The sequence below is a fragment of the Calliopsis andreniformis genome, chromosome 6 (genome assembly GCF_051401765.1).
Source record: "Calliopsis andreniformis isolate RMS-2024a chromosome 6, iyCalAndr_principal, whole genome shotgun sequence".
NCBI lineage: Eukaryota > Metazoa > Arthropoda > Insecta > Hymenoptera > Andrenidae > Calliopsis > Calliopsis andreniformis.
The window spans coordinates 7,998,636-8,020,811 of NC_135067.1; the positions used below are offsets into that span (position 1 = coordinate 7,998,636).

The window sequence follows — 22,176 nt, forward strand, 5'->3', positions numbered from 1 at the left end:
CTTTTGAACATGGGAGTATATGTGTATACACATTTATTACAAATTTGTGTAATTTTGCCAAGAAAAACAAGACTTGTAAATATATACATAAACGTCAATTTTCTTGATTTCTAATTAAATAAATAAAATTTAATATGACAAATTTCTTTATTCAAACACTTACATACGTTTTTCTGTTAACTTGAATAGATAACATTGTACTATACCAACTTCATTGTTTCAAACATGTAACTTTTTATCTATCATATAGATACAGAAACAATGATGCCCTACTTAAAATTTAATTTAGAATTGAAGTACTTCAGAGTTTGAAATGACTGAAAACTTTCCTTACCAGAAATTAAGAGCTCCTTAATCTGTTGAACTCTCTCGTTATCATCGCTGGGTTTAATATCTCTGAGCAGGCCGAGATGCATCAAGCTTTCCGCGTAAATCTCCTGCACCATTTTCTTCTTGCTTTTTATTTCTGGATCCGCCTCGATAGAAGCATTAACGAGGCTCTGCACTCGATTCATAACCAGTCGGCAAAGATGCACCAAGTACCCCCTATGAACTCTAGTGTCAGGATTAATTCCACCCGCTTTCTGCTCTACTTCTACGTTAATTATATTGTCGGAAGGTAGACTGTCCATTATTAGAGACTTCAACGACGCCACTGCCCTTGGGCTTTTCTTCCATTTCCAAGTGCGCGTCACTGCTACAATGCCATCCCCCTTTTCGTCTAATTCTGAAAGTTTTTGAGGGAGCATTAAAAAGTACGAAAATGAGAATAATATAGTAGAAGGTTCGAGATAATGATTTTAAATTCTACAGATCTTCAAACTATAATTACCAATTAAAATTGTAATTTTATGACTGCATTCATTGAATCAGGTTAAGGCGTTTGAATAGTATTTTGGTCTGATTGGATTTGAATGAAAATAAAGTGATAGTCTATCAGAAATGTCAGATACTTGGAGTATCAGAAAATTTCGAAGTATTTAGTTTAATTTAATTTCACTTGCAAAATAGAATTAAAAGGTCTAGAGTGAATAATTATGAAGACACCAAGGATGCAAGATTTGAACGTATTTGGTCATTTTTCATTGTTTATGATTAAAGATGAACGTTAATAAGATCGTGTAATTTGTTGTCAATATTTTCTTCTGGTAACTTACTTAAACCGTACTCGAGTTGCCTTTGTGCAGTGCTTTTTAGTATATTCTTAATTTCTTCGTTATCACATCCCTCAGAAACGATAGATTCTGCAACCTTTTTCAGAGTTTCTCTTATTGTCGGTTCCTCACTTTGCCAATTGCTGTTGGCGGTCTCCAATCTATTAAAATTTTTTATATCATACTTATTTGAGTAAAGTGAAATTTGTAATTGTAAATACAGTCGAAGAACCTTGATTAACCAAGTCTCAACTGTTCACTGTATTTTGTATTCAAAACTATCATTACTTGATGTAATAACAATAACAATACAGTAAAATATTGAGTACAATTTGAATTATGGATTAATAATAATCTCGCGAGAATAATAAAATTAACCATCAGGACAGTGCTTCAAGAACTAGTTTTGTAGTAAATCAGTTAATCAAGATCTTACCACACTCTTTGAATCTGTATTTATTGAATAAAATATGTATGTATATTTTGGAGTTTATTAATAAACATATTAATGACACTTTGTTGCAAAATCCGCTGTTTGATAATAATACTTAATAAAAGAAAATTCTACATTTTGTTTGAAGTACTTTAATAATGCATAGTTTTGCTTGAAAAATGAAGCGAAAACGGAATGAAAAGGATATCGAAGTAAAAAAAGACTGTGCATTATGAAAATTAGAAAAGATCCCGAGGAAAGAAAATGAAAGACTTAAACGAACAAAGTCTTGCGATAAACTACGCTGGGAGGGACTCGTAAAAAGTATGCTAATAGAGAAGGGGAAGAGAGAAAAAATGAGGACGTCCCAACGAAGACAGAGATGGCAAGAAGTTGCGGGCACTGAGATTATAGTAATAAAGTCAACGTCCCTTCACTTTTTATTGCACCCTTTCACGCCCTCGCCATTTCCATACCTCTCCTACAAAATACTATAATAAAACGTGACTACCTTCCAGCCTTCAAGATATAACAGTTGTCATTGCGCTCGTAGTACTCCTCCAGCGAAGTACAGTGACTAATCAGGATCTCAAAAGTTTCTACGCTGAATTTCGTTGGCAGCCATCCTGTATTGTACTCGTCACCCACCAATAGCTTACATAACAATAAAATAGCGATTTGAATTTGTTAAGAGCACCCTTGATCGACACATGGTACTCACAGTCGAACCTCAGTACACAACTCGAATCTCTATAAGACTACAATTTTATTTGTTCCCTTCTACTTTACTCTGAAAACCTCTGCAAATTGATATGTAAACTTTCTTTGTTCGAAGTTATTCTTATTTGATGTTTGTTCCAATGTGTTACCTTACATGTTCATTTCACACAGTCATTCAGCATGTACGCGATTATTGTAGATATGTAGCTACGGTTCGATACTACTATTCTCGTCTTGAACAATGGTTATGGTAATCACCGCCCCTCCTGGTCTCATCTTTGCTACAGCTTCATACTGATGATAGTATTATTCGATTTGTCGAGTTTAAGCAGATTGTAACAATTCTTAAACGTTTATCAATAGCAGACAAAGGCTAAATTGCAATTTCGATATTCTTTATGTTCGTCTGATTTTGTTGTCTAGAATTACTTCTTGAATTTTCCCCTATTTATAGCTGAACATTCTGTATGTATAATACTGTGCTTAAGTATTTGGACACTTTGATTGAAACAGATTTTTTTACTTATCAAATGTTATTCTCATCCGTATTTGTTAAATGTATATAATAATCATTTGGGATAAGGTCTGTGACAAAACTATACTAGTAATATGAGACAAATATACATAAAGAATAAATACCAATTACTATCAATAAAACTATACTTTTCCAAACTTGTGAAATTTTGTCAAGTATTTGGTACTGTATACATATCCCTAGGAACATGTGTATATCGTGCAGTGGCAAACACATATAATTATTACTTTAATGCAAAGTGAAGCTGCATATTTTTTAAATGAACATAATAGCTTAGATATACCTACACATAAAATGAAGACTACCATTTTTTTTTAAATTCGTGTTATAATTATGTTTATACTATAAATAATTGACTTCTAAAAGTAGACTTTGTTTTTCTTTGAACCTCTAAAATTCGAGAAATATTAATCTTTGTACATAGAAAATCTGGATAAGTCAAATATAATAAACTCTCAATACTTGAAAACTTTGATAAGATGAAACCCAATGTCTCAAAGTCTACTGAAAGTTTTTAGTTCTTTCCTTGAGATTCGAGTTGTTCAGGTTCAACTGTCTTAAGAGTTAAAAAATTTGGAACATAATTTTTGAAAAGAATATGTTTACGTTAAATAAATTATAAAGAACTATTAAAACTTCCAGAAAAATATCTGGAGTTACGTTATACTTTATAATAATAATAAATATTAGTGTATAGTAAAAATGAAAATTTTTAAATGTTGGAAATAAGAAAAAAGTTATTTACAATTAATATTTCGAATATAATTTTATTCAAAATTAAAATTTTTAATTTTGATTATGATTTCTGACAATATCGATTTCTTTATAGCGATATACTGCAGTAGTATATCAATTGCCAGTTTTTAGTTTCAGATTCATAATTAATAAACCTTTGCTTAATATCTGCTTTCAACTTGGCTGAATTGAAATGGAAATGGCTGCATCAATTTAACGCAGAGGCTAGCTTGAAATTAAAATGGATGACGACAAGCTTGAATTAATTGTTGAAAGAACCAACAACCGATTCTAATGCAAATGACATTGCTTGAAAATGTTTTCTTAAATATCTTCAAAATCAGTCGATCTGCATTCAAATCATTTGATAACAATCTCTTTTTCGATCAGCTATTCTTTCCTTTGTTCCAACTTTTTTAATTTACATCTTACCAGTAGAAAACAGCCCCTTGAGTGCTGATGAGCGGCTCGTATTTCGTCAAGAAAATATTCAGCTAGAAATGGATTTCTATCAGGATTCGCGTTCGTTGCATATTGCATATCCACCAACAGAACCTGCATTGTTTTTTGTTTGTCAATCATTTGCATTTTTTACGTAAAATGAAAGATAGAAAATAGAAAACTATTCTTGTTATTCACACATCATAAGTTTACATATTATTTATATGCTATCTATACGTTAATTCTCGCGTATCATAATTTACATAAAAATTAATTTCAATTTTTTCATTATGTTGGACTAAAAGACTTGCTTTATGGAAGTGTTCGTATTTAAAAAATTGAATTGTTCCTCTCCTTACCTCAATTCCCATGTCATCGTACATTGATTGTAATTCTGGTCCAACGAGTTCCAATAACTGCTTCCTTTCCTCTATGAATTCTGAAAATATTTCAATAGGCTCATGACAGCGCAGCAGGAAGAATGCACACACTAAAAAGTAACACGTATGTGCACAGATAAGTTAACAAGCATATGAACAAAGCTATGTGATGTGAATAACGCATTGTAGTTGAAATGTAGTTAAATGACTGCTCCAGGACATTCAGAAAAAAACATCATACCATTTGAATAACCTACTACTTCCGCTCCTATAAGTGAATGCATATATGTGACTGTAATGGGAAACAACATACTGTAGATTTCTAAAAAATTTCAGTCTGTGCCTTGATTGACGTCTAGAATCAAATTTGCATTAAAAAGAAAAATAGAGATTGAATAAACGAATATTTCGAGAATATAATGAAAAGTGAATATAATACAGAATTGAGGTTCAAAATCTTGAATACCTATATTCCGAAAATAAAAATGTATATGTAAATAATGCTGTTTTACAATTACAGTCATAGACGTACAAAGTGTTCCACACAGGTATCAAATTTTAAGAATTAATTCTACACGCTAAAATAAAACGAAAATGAATAATTACAAAATTGTGTTCAAGGTGTCGTTGTTGAGATATTAATTGTTATATGTAAGTAAAGTGTGTCTGATTATGCGTAGACTTATTCTACTAATTTGGTGATGCCTGGGCTAGCTGATGCATACTAGCAGTAGAATGTGTTTCTATATAGTCAGACACATTTTTCTTGCATTTTAGATTGGTCTTTAACAGCTAATAACTCGAAAACAAGGCCTCACACACATTTTCGGGATTCTTTAGTTTCGCTCTATTTTACCATGTAGAATCATGTAATTGCAAAAAAAAAACTATAAAAATAGGTTTTATAGAAAAATGAATACTTAAATATTGAGGTATATTAATAATGTAATAATTAAGCCATTTTTTATGATTCTATATATGATTTTTCTAATTGAATAGATTCGTTGTTACTGTATTTTATTAAATTAAAAATTGAATTTTTATTTTTTCTTTATCTTTCCACCTTCTCATAAGATGCTGAACATCTGGTAGATATAATTACAATATTTTATATGTAAACAACGAACCAAATACTTTGACTTGTTTCATTTTTATTATTTAGTTGAAATCTTTAACTTGTAGAATTATTGTTCGTATAATACTAGCAAAAGTTCTATCATATTATGAAGCTATTCAGCGCTATGGACTCATGTATCAAGCATGCTTAAAGGATCAATATAAACTGTGCGTTGATTCCCTATGGGTACATATTTAACAAACATGTTCTATAAATATGACTAGAGAATTCCATTCATACGTTAAATATTTAGATTCTAAAGTATCAGAAAAGAAAGTGCTTAAATAAGTACTTGTAACTGAGAAATGAAAAAGTAAAGAGTAGGTATTGCTTTAGTTTATACGATCACTAAAAAAATTCGAATTTTCAAGTGTTTGAGTGCTACAGACGAAAAGACATTGTTTTTCTTTAATTTTTATTTAATTTATATTATTTCCAGTAATTTTCTAAAAAGTATAATGCTTAAGTGCATCGACAATGTCTAAATTACTCACGTATGGGTACAAATATTTTATACTTCAATTGAATTGATAAGTTGAAGAACAGTACAAGTAAAAAATTGATCATTTTCGAATAATCTCAAAGCTATATTTGGACCACAGCCAAAGTGTATTAAATCACACAGAAGACAAGTGGATTTAATGCCCTCAAGCTCTGAGATCCAGATATGTACAATGAACAGAACTACACGTTAGGATGAAACATCTCAAAATCTAGTTCTTGGACTAGTACTGTTTTTCGAATCACCAATTCAATTAAAACATTCGAAAACTCAACTCAATTTGGGGATACTGATTAATATTAATTCGGGAAATAAACCGAGAATATTATTACAAAACTCAAATATTTGTAGCATTCTAATAATTCAAAAGTACTCAGTTACCAAAATAATTAATTAACTAAAACCAAATCAGGAATAGCATCTTAATAAACTGATCGCAAAGAAAGTTGACATAAAATTCTATCTCTCACTAAATCAGTTACCTGAGCGATTAGGTAATTATAATTCTATACTATTTAGCTGGTAGAAGAACGAATAAATGTATTAACAGGACATACAATTGTATATACACGCCGTGAAAGAAGTGAACGTACTGATAGATTGCTTTATTGAACGATTGACATGTTGCTTTATTAAACATCAAACAGACTTATTATTTTATTTATCACGGTGATACATTTATCGTTTCGCTGTCTGGCCGCATGCGTATAACATACAAATACACGAACAGCATTGTTACACACGCACGTACACGTAGGCTAAACACAAATTTGTGAGGACATACACAAATACGTTCGTCACTTAATACGCAAGCAATGGAAACAAACAGACGACTAAATAAATTAAAAATAATTGACGTACATGTAGCTAGATAGGCATACAAAAAGACGGACACACAAGTGAACTGAGAATGCCATCCGTTAATCCATAGCGAATACATGTATAATGTGCACGAATATACAGGGTGTCTTGAAACAGCTGATAATATCAAAAATTTCATCTAGCAAAATTTGTTTAACCCATTCAGACTCAAAATTACGCAAACTCAACAGTTGACTCTCTATTTTTTTTACTGAATTTAAATTACTGAATTCTATATCTCCATGTTACTGTTGCGAAAGAAGATCCCAAAGATTAATATTTGTTTCGTTGCTATTTCTCCTTTCTGATTTAGATCTTACAATGTTCTGAAAATTCAAAAAATTGTATATTTTAAATTGTAAATTTTGTATAAGTCACTCTTATTTGTGGATCTTTTTCATTCAGCAGGTATCTATTGTAGTATCTAGTATTGCAAAATGCTTTCTTTTATCTTGTCAAAATAATGTATAAGCTGTATAATATATAAGATGTATGAATTTACGTGTTTTAATAACGTTGGATTTACGCAACTTTGAGCTCTAATGGGTTGAGTAAGTTGATCATTAATGCGAATTAAATCTAATAACGATTCCAACTAATTTGTTCATGTAATCATCCAACGTAGCAATTTAAAGTAGGGTTGTGAAGTAATGAACCTTACAACTTTTTCTGTTTTTGTCTTTTTCGTTTTTGATTCAACAAAGGCAGGAAACTACAAACAGTACATAATAAAGTCGCAAGAATTTTGGACTTTGACAAGCGAGATTAAACGACTTCACGGTCAGTTTAAATGATTTCATCATTTTCCATGCTTCCGTGTTCTCTTAAACTGAAGACAAGTATTCTTTTGTGTTGTAAAGAATGATAAACGATATATTTTCAGAGACACTCTGTATATGAATTCATAACTTAATATATATAAAGCGTCTTGACTTTATTTTCAAAAGTGACAATACATACACGCGTTACGACTAAAGTATATTTTTCAAATAACACATTCGTATGCCTATATTCTGTTTTCTAATAAAAATTCTTTTGTTTTTAAATTCGAGGTCTATAACAAGATTACAAAAATATACTTCTTTTTCCTTTGAATTTCTTTAAGGTTTAATTACAAATCACATTTGCAAATTATAACAAGATTACAAAAATACACTTTTTTCCTTCACATTTCTTTAAGATTAAGTTATAGATCACATTTGAAAATTATATTATTTATACTAATAAACCTTAGAACTAATCTTTTCCCCTTTGCGTATTAAATCGCATTTATTTCTGGTTTATTAGCGACTGTAAACTATTTTACGCTGTTTTTATCCTTAATTTAGATTGTTTTAAAAAATTGACAAGGATTTCTGTTTTTTAGTAGTTAAGTAGTTAGTAATTTCTGTCTTTTAGTAGTGGTTTAATTTTAAAGAAATTTTGATAATCATTGTACTTTGAGCATTACTCTACAGTAATATGCATCGATAAAGTGGAGTAAAACTAATTATTAAAACTTCTAGTATTACTAATAAATAACTATTCTGATTAAAACTCTCTTTTTCTAATTACCAACAGCATTATTTATTACTAACAAATATTTAAAATATATCTTTTCATAGAAATAGCATATTCGTCATTGATTATTTCCTGTGTGCCAAATGTGTCATTTGAGAAACATCTAACAAACATAAATAAGAATATTAAGAAGAAAAAGGATCAGAAGAGAAGACCATTCGGTTCTCCAGCGATGATGATTTTAATAAGCCTCGGCGCTGGCAGATTCTTGGGGGGTGGTCCGCCCTTGATCACCCCGGCTATGAGTTCCACTTCCAGATTCATTTTGGACGTTCTTAAGCTTTACGACTCAGAGCAGCATTCTCTCTTTCACGAAAATATTGTTCGGTTTATTCTGATAAAAAAGTATGAAGCTATTACATACTTAAGAGGACACTCATTTTTCAACACTACTTCGTCATTACTTTAATTGTACTGTTTAATATATAAATTTTAATAAGTAAGTAAATAAGATTTACTCTTACTGTGGAAGAGACTTCTTTTTTAACGTAAAACTAAGACGATGTTTAATCAGAGAAAAAAGATACAGAATAAATATGAAAATGTAATTGTGTTCTATTAAACTTTCATTTAATTAATAATGGAAAAATATAATATGGAGAAATTAAGAACTATTCATTTCTTTTTGACTGTAAATACTACTTTTAACTCCAACAAATTGTAACAATTAATGTTAAAATTTTAGAGTTTTGAGTATCGTAAAGAAATTTAAAACTTTGGTAAAGAAATGAATATGAAATGAAATCTCTAACAAATGAAAAACAGTTCTCCCTTTTAAATGAAAGTGATTATATCACGTAAACGTTCTAGGGTTCAATAAAATAAAAATACGTTAAATTAGAGAGAAGTGTATTTTATTAAATGAACTGCAATTTGAGAAACTCAAGTCTTAAAGAAATTAGTTGATTACAGACGTTTCCTAAATATTACTTCAATAGTTTTTCGAACAGAATATTATAAAGTTATTGTTAGAAAATGCTACAGAATCGAAGATTTTAGATATCAAAGAAAAACAAAACAAACTACACAACACAAAATTTTGCACACCGAACAGAATAGTCACCTGCGCCCTTATTATCTCTTCTTTTCTTAAACTGTGCCTGTCTTGCTCTGTATTTAGATATCAGACGTAATCGTAACAATAAAAACAAATCTATTTCTTCTCGATAATTTCGTTAAATGTGGACCCCATGGACAGCAAGTATTTCATAGATTCTAATATAACTTTAACATCTGCATATATACTTTCATAAATGCATCTAACTTTAGTTATTGTATTATCGTTTCATAAATTGATTGTATTTATTAATTCCTTCTTCGTTAGTTCGTCTTTGATAGGATTTAATGTTCCCTTATATCAAATTAAATCGAGGTATAATCGATAAAATAAAAATATTTCGTTTCCCTTTCTATGTTTCAAACAGCAAATATTAACAGCAGTTGATAATATCTTTCTTAATAACTTCTCATATATGTATATGTATATATATAATATATGTATAGATGAATATACATCTCAGTCATCAATAGAAATACGTATAATCGATTCAATAATCTATAAGTAAAGCAATTCAATTCGTTACTTAAATAGGTAACTTCGTTTACAGATTGTCCTCGCGTTTTTGTCTTTTTTTGGTTTTCTTATTGTACTTTCCTCGGAAGTGACTCTTTCTTTTACTTCATTTCTTCGTCGTTTATCTCATTTTATATTTAAATATTTAAACATTTTCACAGTATCCTTTTCCCCAGCGTATTTTACTTTTTCATTCTCTTTTTCGGTTTTCTTAGTTCTTTTTCTCTTTTTTTTTTGTTAGTTTGTTTTGTACTGAATTTCTATTGCTGATTGATGGTCCTGGTCAAATAACGAGCACATTCATCTTCTCTGCCGTCGAATTTCCTTAGAATTTCCCTTACCGACTACGTTGAGTCCATTTTTAACAGTATTTTTAGTGAATCTGTAACAAAAAGATTAGGCGACTGATTTAAAAAAAGTGATATATAGAGACAAAATTCAGCATCAAGTTTTTAAGCGATTATGCATAAAACTATGCATTAGTACGTAAATTTAGGAACGAATCCTTTCTTACGAAAAATCATGAAAAGTAATTTAAAGTTCTATCTAATCCTACTAACTACTCAATAAAAAATTATATTCCTTACCATAAAATATAAATTGAAAGAAATATCCAAATTAATTTTTTAAAAGTATAACTGTAGTGCTATAAGTACATTAAATATTAATAGGTGCCCTAATTCTTTCGAGTAGAACTTACACAGGGTGAAAAAAAGGGTTTATAACTTTTAGGGTAGATTGTAAATAGTCCTCATCAAATAGATCAGTAAAGTCCTAATAAACACTGGTACAAAAATTAATATTTAGGAAGTTACAAACAATTCTTTGTTTCCATGTAAGTGAGTGATTTACTCACTTCAAGAGCTACTGTGCTGTGGGCTAAACGAAGTGTAACTAACGTTTCTCTAGAATGGATAGACACATACACAATTGTTTGCACATGGTACAATAACTCCTAAAGCAAACAAGTCACTCACTGAAACGGAAATAAAAAATTGTGTAAAACTCAGAAAATGTTAGTTTTTCGACCCATGTTTATTCAGACGCTTCTTCTTCATTTAACGAGTACTAACTGCTCTAAAAGTTATGAACTCTTCTTTGTTCAGCTGTATACTCCATTGTGGTACAAAATAAAGTATAGCGGATGATCGAATTATTATGAACACTTACAAACTATCATTTGAATGGTACTAAAAATCATATTTTTTTCAAATCAAACAATATTTTACTTGTCTTTGTTCATCACACTGAGTTTACATGGTTGAACTTGCATCCTGAGTGTTGTACATTTTGTGTATTATAGTACTGATAAAACACTTTTCATCCAAAATGGAATAAAACGACAACTAAAAATCCTACATCAACTGGTAAGAGATTCATTGTAAAATTGAGGCTTTAATTTACAAATTCATAGTGATTTGGATTGTAAACAATTTTTCACAAAAATTAGAACCCTTTGAATTTTGACAACTTTTTAGAGAAAACCCATTTTCTCCCTAGATTCGAAACATCTTCAAGAAAATTCAATTTAAAACTATAATAGTAGAGGATTCATCTTTTGAAATAACCACAGAAAGGTTGTTCTACGACTTCTTATCATGGAGTCAGAGCAATTCAAATATTGACAATGTTTTAGCCTAGTAGTCTTATAAAGTTTCGTCCGCTATTGTATATTGCACGAAACGCGAATGTAATACGAGTGAGCACTCCAAATAATATTGGAATATAGAAATTCAATCTTCATGGAAGACTATAAACCTATTCCTCCCTCAAATGTCTGGCTATTATCACGGCACGTGCTCGTCAGCACGTAGCTCCGTCGTGATCGGCAAAGGTTTCGCCCGAACACTCTGTCCATGACAAAGGTTTAATTTCAGGACACAATCGATATCGCGAGAAATTCGTTGTCAAGCTGAAGGGGGCATTTTCTGCGCTGGATTGCGTCAAGGTTGCGTATAGTGCACTCAACGTCAATAAAGCGGTCCTGCTAGCATATTACTGCGTGACATGGTGCACTTGCTGTAGAGAACACCGCCAGATGAATATATTAAATGAACTACAGTAGAATTTCAATTATCTGACCTAGTTCGTATGGCAGGATAATCGCATTTTTCTCGGACGATCGAAAGATGAAATTCTAACACTTCGACCACGACTTTATCATTGAAGAGTGACGTCGTTATTTAGGCGAGTTTCCCTCTCTGTTCCCCCTTATCTTTTTATTACAATTTCTTGTCTGTTTCTGTGGAGAATAAAAATGAATATAATATATTCATTAATATTTCGGCCCTTAATATTTCTGACACCTGATGTCAGATTTTTGCTTGCAGCATATGCTGGCAAAATTTCGCGAAAAAAGCTGGGACACCTTGTTTGTGCAAGAAGTTGTTTAGAATGTTAACCTTGACGATATATTCCAAGGTCATCGAAATCAATGAGGTGTGCCTTTTTGTAAATAATTATCATATTTTTTTATATTCACAGCATCAAGTACCTGTATGTGCAGTTTATTTACCAAATCGATTATCTCCACAAAACAAAAACACTTATAATTATTTTAAAAACACAAGGTTAAACATTAATCAAGTGTTTTTGCATAAAAATTTCACAAAATTCAAAAACTGGAATTAATTACTTTGACCTATGGACGGTTCATACGTAGATTTTCCAACAATAAAGACAATAATAGTGACGAAGATAATACACATAAATTTGATACAAAGTAAAACTGCAAATGAAAGTGATAATGAAAATGTACTCTTCGTGACGAACAATTTGAGACCTCTGAGAAAGGACTTCTATGACTTGAGATAAAAAGAATCCAACTCTACAAAATTACTCACATTAAAAAGCCTATGTACTTTAGCAACCAAAAAAATCTAAGATCTTTAGAAATTACAACAATGGACAATTTAGTTAATTCTGTTTGGATAAATGAAGTTTAATACAAAACAAAGATCATTATATAAACCAAAAATCCCCTTATCCAAACATTGTTGTTCCCCTATTACTTCAAATACGGGATACCCTAATGTACATTATTTCGCTTAAGATAAAATTCTGCATTTCTCTAATAATCTCAGGTTCCCACCATGTGGTTCTAAATCGCTGCCATATTTTTCTCTAAAAAAAGATTCTTAAACTTTCATCCCTTCTTGGACCTTCAGCTAAACAAAACCCTTTACTACAACGTATCCAGATATTTATGGACAGTGGTCTGAGGGACCGTGCACGTCTCAACACGGAGCTGGTTTATCGAGCGACATCCCGCGGTTAATGGAGCTTCCCCTCCCATATTTCTTCCACGTGCTCGAAAGATGCAGTGTCCCAACAATTATCGGTGACAAGAAGAGTCGTAGCAAGAGTGACGAACGTTTGCCATAGATAGGATGAAACAGAAGCCCGCGTGGCACACTCCATGTCAATCTGTAACGAGAGCCAACCAACTGAGGAAGGGCGAGAACCGCAGAGGCGTCCACGTATTCGGGGTTCCTCGGAAAATTTCACGGAACTGGAAATCCATTAAAGCTGAAGGGGATGAAACTGAGCCTTCGTGAAATGGGAATCGAGGCGAAGGGACGCGAAGCGTGGCTGCATTCAGATAAGAGAGCCGAATCAATGAGCATCGCCCGACGAACGGGGAAATTGCTGTGATGGAGAAATTCTGTGACCGTAAACGAATTTCGCCGATGGACAAATTGCGAATTATGGGTAAAGGGAGGGAAGGCGAGTTGATTGAATTTTAACGAGCTCCTTCGGCACTTTGGTGCTGCGTTTGCGGGTCAAGGGACGTTTCGTGTATTTGGTTATAGACGTTAGGGTAGTTGGTCCTGAGTTGTGGAATTTGTTTTCATTAGTGTTTTCATTAGATGATTTCATCGTGGAGGTATAGGGAAAGGTTGTCGAAGTTGGATCGGCGCCTAGGTTGGACTGCCAATATATCTTGTAATGTATAAACAATTTGCGCCGTGTGTCAGGCAATATGTGTTGCTCATGTACCAAGTTAGTTGATGCAATAATCAATATCATACAGTGCCACTTGATGTTTAAGTAAATAAACGTAGGGTGTTTTAACAACTGAAAATCTGTTTTCGCAACTGGCTGTAAGCTCTGTAGTTTTTTTAAAGTAAGTAGAATGACTTTTAACTATTATATAGCGTAAAAAATATATCTATTGAGCTATAATTTACTGTATTCGTTTTTTAATTTTTACCTAAAATTGAGATTAGGTAAAATATTTTCAATTATTTCGTCAAATTGCCTAGATTGGACCAAAAGTAATTGCTTGCATTGGATCAGTTCAATATAAGCAAAGGTAAAATGTTTTGAAAGAAATATCATTTCAAAAGGTAAAAATAAGGATTCCGAATGGTTTTGTACCTTATGTGAAGAAATCATGAATAAAGAATAGTAAACAGATAGTGGACTGTTACGCAAATGCATATTTTCATAAACATAGCTAAAGAAATAAAATTTCAATAAAAATTTCCTTCTCTCTGTAAATACTATTTTTTCTACTTTACTTTTTATACTTTCTATATTTTTGCATAATATATGCGTATTGTAATTTTTTACACTTTTAACGTTTCCATGAACGCATAAAAATACGTGGTCTAATAATAAATAAAATAATATATAATCCGATATAATATAAGCAGAAGTCGAATTGTTTAATTCATAAGTCCATGTTAACCAATACAAATACATTTTATTTATTCACAGTTAAACTTTTCTGTAATTCTAAATTGTATATTTAAAACGTTCTTCATGTATGTTTATGATTTCCTGTAAAGAAAAGAAATGGCAATAAAGATAGTAATTCTTTGCTATAAACACATCGTTATTCCCCTTACTTCTTCAAACTGTTCTCTCACGTTCACCCCTCTAAGAGAAGAACATAATGTCAACGCATGGCTTGACCCCAAAACCCAATATGGCCATATACGTTGCTTTTATTGCTTACATTAAATCGTGAGCTAATAGCGGATAATACTGTATTTTAGGCAAAACTGATGCATATATTGGACCAGATTTGATAGAAACAGTGAAAATTTAAAAGAAATTTGGAAATAACATTTCCATAATTTATGATATAAAATCTGTACTTAAAGTATTATTAATTTTAGCAATGAATATTTAAGCGAATAATAATCTTCCATCAATAAAAAATAAAGTTTAAATAACAGAACTGACTATTATTTACATAAAATATTTTAAAAACAGTTATTTAAATAATATCATACCATTTAGTTACAAATTACTTTAAATCATTTATAGTTAATTTATTTAATAAAACAAATTATTTTGTTCTAAACTATGTCACTATATAGCGATCAAATTAAATCATTTTTTATTTTATTTGTATTTCGTATTTAGGTAAATATTTCCTGAAATAGTTTCTATTTTTTAATAAATACTAAATTCAAGTATTTCTTTTAAAAAAATTCTGTTACTTGAATTATCTCAGAAATACAGATTTCCACCGAGCATTTCATACACACGAATTTATTATTTGAATGTATTATTTGTTACTTGCTTTCTAAGAAGTAATTAGAATAAAAAATAATTTGACAATCATTTATTGTCCTTTCACAAAGAATGAAGTTACTTTTACTAAATTGTTTTAATAAAAACACTTTAATAAAAATAGAAACACTAAAACAGTTAAAATGATTCGCTACTTCAAATTATTATTGTTTTATTTGAGGTCCGCAAAATAGATAAAATCTGTATTTTCTGCAACACTGGTTTTAATCAAGATTTAAAACATTGTATTATTAGTCAAATTGAAAACCAATGAGAAGAAATATCTTTCAACAAATACAGCTGCCAAATGCAATGTTAAAACAGTTTTAAAACAAGTTTTATCTTTACCGTATCAAAAGATTTACACTGCTGTCTGATGTAAACGGTTCACCTGGCGCATTTATAGAAAAGAGATATCTGCAAACGTTTAGCTGTTTTTATAGTAAGAGAAACAGGAATTCCTTTTCATCGAAAAATTCCGAGACTAATGCATTTTCAGTTGCCGAGGTGTTCCCGCACGACACCATTTCTACGAGAAAAGTTTCGACGTTGAAAAAGTTCTATCGACGCGGGAACTCTGTTAAGAGGAAGATTTTTCTTGGAACAAGCTTGCAGTAACAATTAAACTGCTCCCGTTAACACAGATTCCAGCTCGATCTTTACGAACGTTTTATCTGCATCAATCCTTATACGGCCAAGTTCTTCTAATATCGTTTTTCTGTTCTAGAGTTTGTTTTTAAGGAATAGTGAAGTACCCTTTCCACGGCTTTTTATATTTTGACCTGGATCCTGAATCCTCCACGGTAACGTAAAAACCACTCCCTTCGATGAAAAAAGAGAAGAGATGAATGGAATTTTTAATTGCGTCTGTACAAAGAGATTGTTCTTCTCAGTTTCAGTTTGATTACAAATTTTCTTTCAGTTTAAACTGGATTTACTTACTTTTTCTTGTATATAGATTACGTTAATAGGAATGCTGCTTTAAATATATACTTTTCAGATAAGGTAAATGTTCCAATAGCTGGACGTTTAAGATGTTAAATGTCTCAATAAGTGTTTAACCTAAAAATGTCCTAATACTTGAATTATGACGTCTCACTGAATTTCATTAGAGTTCAGGCTTAAAATTAAATAAAATTAATGTTCGTCATTCGAGACATGGGTAACTAATGGGACATTTACCTTACTTTTCAATTCAAAGTGCTCAAACGTTTAATAAATGAAAAGCATGGGTGCTAAACTTCCCCTGGTATGAACTTTATTTGTTATAACCTGGCGTATTTTCTTTTGGAGTTAATTCATATGTCAGTGATTTATATTTCTCTTAATGGAAGTACCAGTAATTGTATTTAAACAGCAGTAATTGTAAAAATGAAATAAGTAATGATCAAAATATTTGTGTTTATAATTATAATAAAATCTTACGAATGTTTGTGATTTTAAAATCTTTATGAAAGTTAAATCGTAAGAAACAGAATAAAATGTATTCAAACTTTTTTGCTTTATTAGTGCTGTTCTTCAATATATCTGTCAAATTACAGTATCCTCTGATTGTTACTCTAACCTATAAACGTGCTAATTAAGTCACTATTACTGCTAAATAGAGGCAGTTCGGACATTATGTCATACGACATTGTCTGTTCTATTTGAGCTACCCTACCACTGTCTAAAATATTGCTATGTACTTATGAAATTTTTCATTTACATACTGTATATTGTACAGTAGTGTATGATTCCATTTATCATGTTGGTATAATATATTTGTCCCGAGGGAGTTTCCTAAACGCTTATGGCAGTAAATGAAGAATGAGCAAGGAGTTGTATGTACATATGTTATAATGTAAACAGTATTATTACTATTGTTTAGTACTTCACATTGTTTCAATAGATATTGTATATTTAAGTATTTATAGCCTAGAATATTTATAATTATAAATATTAATAGCGTTGAGTATTTATTTATAGCTTGAAACATTGATCTATAGCTTCGAGCATTTATCCATAATTATCTAACTATAACTTTGAGCATCTATCTCTAGCTTTAAGCACCTATCTGAATATTTATAGATTTAAGTATCTATAGTTTCTATACATTCGTTTATCTTGCTGGATTTTCCCTGAACGGAGAATTACACCATTAAAGAATAGATAATAACACAGGATTTCTTTTCTTTTGACTAGAAAGAGGATTTCATAATATTTCGTAATCTTTGGTACTTTCTCTTTCAAAACTTATACCACCACATGTGATAATGTTATAAAAATAACGAGGTCACGTCAAAGCTGTATGCTTCAATATTTCAATCATTAGGGAATGAAGTACCAGAGCATAAAAAGTTGTTACACTCATCTTCATTTTATTTTCTGTTATACGATGAAAAGAAGTAATCAGTTAAGCATATTGAAAAATTGTTTAATCAAAGGAAAGATAATCTCGTTTGAAAAATCCTGCATCAAAACAGACTTTTTTAAGGTTCACAATTTACATGTTATAACAACGTACAGTGTAATTATTGTAATTGGTACTTTTCATCTAATTCTCTCAAAGCTTGTTTAAACAGAAGATTCCAGCTTTTAATAATGGCGCGATACTCACAAGGAGGAGTGAAAAGAAGCATAAATCAACGTGAATCCTTTCCACGTGGAACGAAATTTTTTATTTCGGTAATGCGAGCGATTTATTCTCCATTATTCATTGTACGCTACACGAGAACAAAGGAACTTATACCTATTTGCACGAAATCGCACGTTATTTGCCCTCTCACAAAAGCTACTCGACAAACTCTGTTCCAATGGTATAATCAACGATGCGATAACAACACTGAACTAGTTACTTGTTAAACGAGTATCGACTACTGATACTACGTTTGTATTGTAATATTTTCTCGTTAACTTCTGACGAGGAAATCTTCTGAACCGAACAATTCAACTATCAATTATTTTTCAATAGAGAAACACTTTGAATGGATGAAATTAATTTTTAAAGCTTTTGTATCTTTTCAAACTTGTTTTACTATAACTTTGTAACGCTGTGGAACAGGGAAGAGAACTGTAAATACAAGACTTGTTTAATTGCTCATGCCCTATTACATTGCTGAAGAAGAATTTTTTACAGCGCATATCCCATAAATAAATTAATTGTTTCGCTATATTACATATAGTTTCTCATATGAAAAAAATAGACTACGAATCCATCATTTTACATAAAAACTGTACAATTTATAATAATTTATAGAAGGTATACAATTTTTAACTGGCTTATAGAAAATGAAAGCATGTTGAAGACCACAGGGGAAGAATTTGATAATTCACATTCTCGTAATTTTATAAGAAACTCATTTCAAAGTGTGGATGCTTAGCAACTGAAAAATGTAAAGCGTTAAAAAACGCGTAATAAAACATGGTTATATAACAAATCTGTCTGTAATTCTGTTACATAATATGTTTCTATAACTTGTTATTAACTTTTATTGTGCTATATAATACGAAAAATGTTACACATACGTATATCATGGCTAATAAATTTTATGTAATATAGTTATATAATATGTTATATTATAAATATGGTGTAAACTCAACTAAAGAAAATACTTAGACTGCAATGATGAAACATTTAATGTATATGTTAATAAAAACTTAAATAGGTTTAAATGTATTAATTTTTTCGACATTGCACCCTAGTACTTTTTTACGTACAATGATACGAAGAATCGAAGTACATAAAAGATTGTAGGTTTCTATTTAAAAAGCAAGTGCAATTGCACATTGCAAATGCATCGATACACTCTTGAAAAAAATTGCACTACGCGATAATAGAGCTTGTCAAACAATGCAAAACTTTCCTGTGCAATTTTTTTCTATCTTCAATAGAAACAGAGTTATAACCCGCCCCAGTTACTAGACTCACGCTGTATACTACGATAAACAATATGAAACTTTAGCGACGTGCAAGAAATTAACAACTTTCCCATGGTGGCCTACATTCACACTGAGTTTCATTAAAATTAATTTTTAGGTTCAACATAAATATACAGAAAAATGAAGCTACAAGATGAGTAAGCATTGGATTTTGAGAAACAGCGGAAAATTTATTATTGCTTAATGTGGTGATTTGCTTATGTAATACGTTAATTGCCAAACAGTTTTCTTTACGTTTTTTTTTTAATCAAAACAAAAACAAGGATATTTGCCTACTTTTGTTTAAGTTATCATAAGAATTTTTCCAATTTTATGTACAATCACTTTTAGTATTATTACAAAATTATAAATATTATCTATAATATTAAATAACACTTAACATACGAAAAGAAAATTAGAATATTACTTGACATATCCCCGAAAAATCCTAGTATTTTATTCAATATGTACTTGCCATAGTCAAAGTATTTTAAATTTACTATTTTATTTAAAAATATATTTTTTATTTATTTCAGTCGACTTCACTATTTTAAACTCTATCCATTCCATTTTTCTGAAATTTTTCTAAAAAACAGCTACCATCTGGAATAAAGTCTCTTTCGTTCAACACGTATTTTAAATCCTTCAACGACTTTACCACTTTTTTAGTGACTAAAATGAAGCCTTGGTGGGTGACTCAAGACTCTCCAGCCACGAATGTAGGTGAAACGTTTGCAACTAACGCGTAAGTTTTCACAGATGTGTGCGAGCTGCCTCCAGGTGAACCCCTGAACTTTTGACCTGACCACCCGCCCTGGGCGAGATCCACATATAGTCACAGACGCATATATGTAATGCAACACTTCGGCTGAATCGACTGGCTTCGAGGGAAACTATGCGATTTCAATTATTTCGTTCAGATGAATAAACGACCAAATCGGTCTCACGAGATCGAAAATATTGAGTAATCAACATCCTCTGAAGCTACAACTGATGGGAAAATTCCGTCAATTACCTATCTTTTCCCTCTTTTACTTCTGAAACGATATCGAAGTTGATTGGAAACGTAAGGATTCTGTTCAATAATACATTTTCGTTAACGAGGGACGTTTATTTGATGTGAAAAAGATTGACTGAATGAAGAGATAATATAGGAGTATTTTTTCATTATAAACTCGTTACTATCAACTTGATTTTTTACTGTTAATAAAGTAAGACTGAGTAGCCAATACACGGTGTTATAAAAAATGTGGGATACTTTTAGAAATGAATTTGACGTGTATATCGATCTATTTCTGTGGTTGTAAAGACACGATTACACTGAGGCAACACTAGGCGACTGTAGCTTGTCACAATATATTTGAGTTAAATAGTATACATATACACATTTTACAATAATTGAAAAATTGTTTAGAAAATCGTGTCATGGTTCTGTTTAGGAGCATTTTTCTAAATCATTTCTCAATTACTGTAAACTTTGTATGTACTACTTAACTTAAGAAATACTGTGGTATGGTAAAGGTTGCCTAGTTTTACCTCAATGGAATTGCGCCTTGGGGCAAAATGACGTTTCACAAAAATGACTGAAAAAATGTTTCAGACACTCTGTATGTTTCTTCTCTAGTTTTAATGTATCGTACCATTTTGTTGTAATTTACTATGCATCTTCTATTTTTTTATATAGATGTTTTGTGTTATGTATTTATTATATTAAATTTTCTTTCATATCCCACTTTTTATATCATTAAATATCGTATTAAAAAAAAGAAGATAAAGCTAAACCCTACATTTTCTGTGTCTTTTTTCAGAGCCCCGGAAATTCTACTGTCAGGGACTTCCACTCCGCTAAATCCGCCTCTGCCCTAATTTTCATACACGCTTGACGCTTCCACACTTTATCAAAGAATTGCGTACTCTTTTAGTCACACAATTAAATGATACGAGAAATTATTTATAACTTTGAACATATTAATTTTTCGATTCATGATTATTAGGAGCTTCTTCCCCCACTTGCGCTACCCTTGAAGTTCTGAACCCTTTTTTCACTATCCTGTATACGTATACATATATGTACATGTAAACTTTAAAAATTTATTCCTAATAGTACTTAAAAAAACAAGTTTCTAAATAACACTCTTTTTACGATTTAAATTGAAAATTCTGTTAAGAAGATAGGTCATTTAATACATACAAAAAGAGTGTTTCTCTTAAATTTATGAGAAAAAAATCTATTAAATCAGATGACTTAATTTTTTACTTAGATATACTTTAAAGATGCAATAAAAAACATTTGCTACAGGGCCGCTCGTTTGCCAAATCGATCATCCCCACAACACGAGAATATTTATATTTATTTTAAATATAAGAAATTAAACACCAATCAAGCGCACTAAATATTTAAGATATTCAGAAAGTGGATTTAATCACCTTAGCTTGTGAACAGCTTATACATAAAATTTTTATAACTTAGAATAACTTTAGCAAAAACTTCAAACACGTTTATCTTGAAATTTGATTTTTTAGTATAACTGCCAATAAGAGAAACCAGTAATTCCATGAATTATCCGAAAATTTTAATAAACCATTAAATAGATATTTCTTTAAGCAGTGGAAAGAAATAAATGAAAATGTAAGAATAATTTTTAAAGTTACTATAAGTAACAATTTCATAAACAGAAAAGAAGATGATATGACATAAAACAAATACGTTTCCAATGTTTCTTTCGAAAGGGTTTTATTTTC

The 22,176-nt window shown here is 30.7% G+C and overlaps 1 protein-coding gene across 1 annotated transcript in view; it reads right to left on the reverse strand.

Moving 5' to 3' along the window:
* The window catches only part of LOC143180213 (protein qui-1), a 37,159-nt gene that overhangs the window by 8,983 nt on the left and 6,000 nt on the right, over window positions 1–22,176 (reverse strand). Inside the window, exons 2-8 of the mRNA XM_076379777.1 lie at window positions 9,502–10,393; window positions 8,594–8,772; window positions 4,378–4,457; window positions 4,010–4,132; window positions 2,099–2,241; window positions 1,158–1,315; window positions 335–727 (exon numbers count right to left, since the gene is read on the reverse strand). Coding sequence (XP_076235892.1) covers window positions 335–727; window positions 1,158–1,315; window positions 2,099–2,241; window positions 4,010–4,132; window positions 4,378–4,457; window positions 8,594–8,702 — 1,006 coding nt within the window. The 5' untranslated portion in view covers window positions 8,703–8,772; window positions 9,502–10,393. The remainder of the gene's footprint in view (window positions 1–334; window positions 728–1,157; window positions 1,316–2,098; window positions 2,242–4,009; window positions 4,133–4,377; window positions 4,458–8,593; window positions 8,773–9,501; window positions 10,394–22,176) is intronic.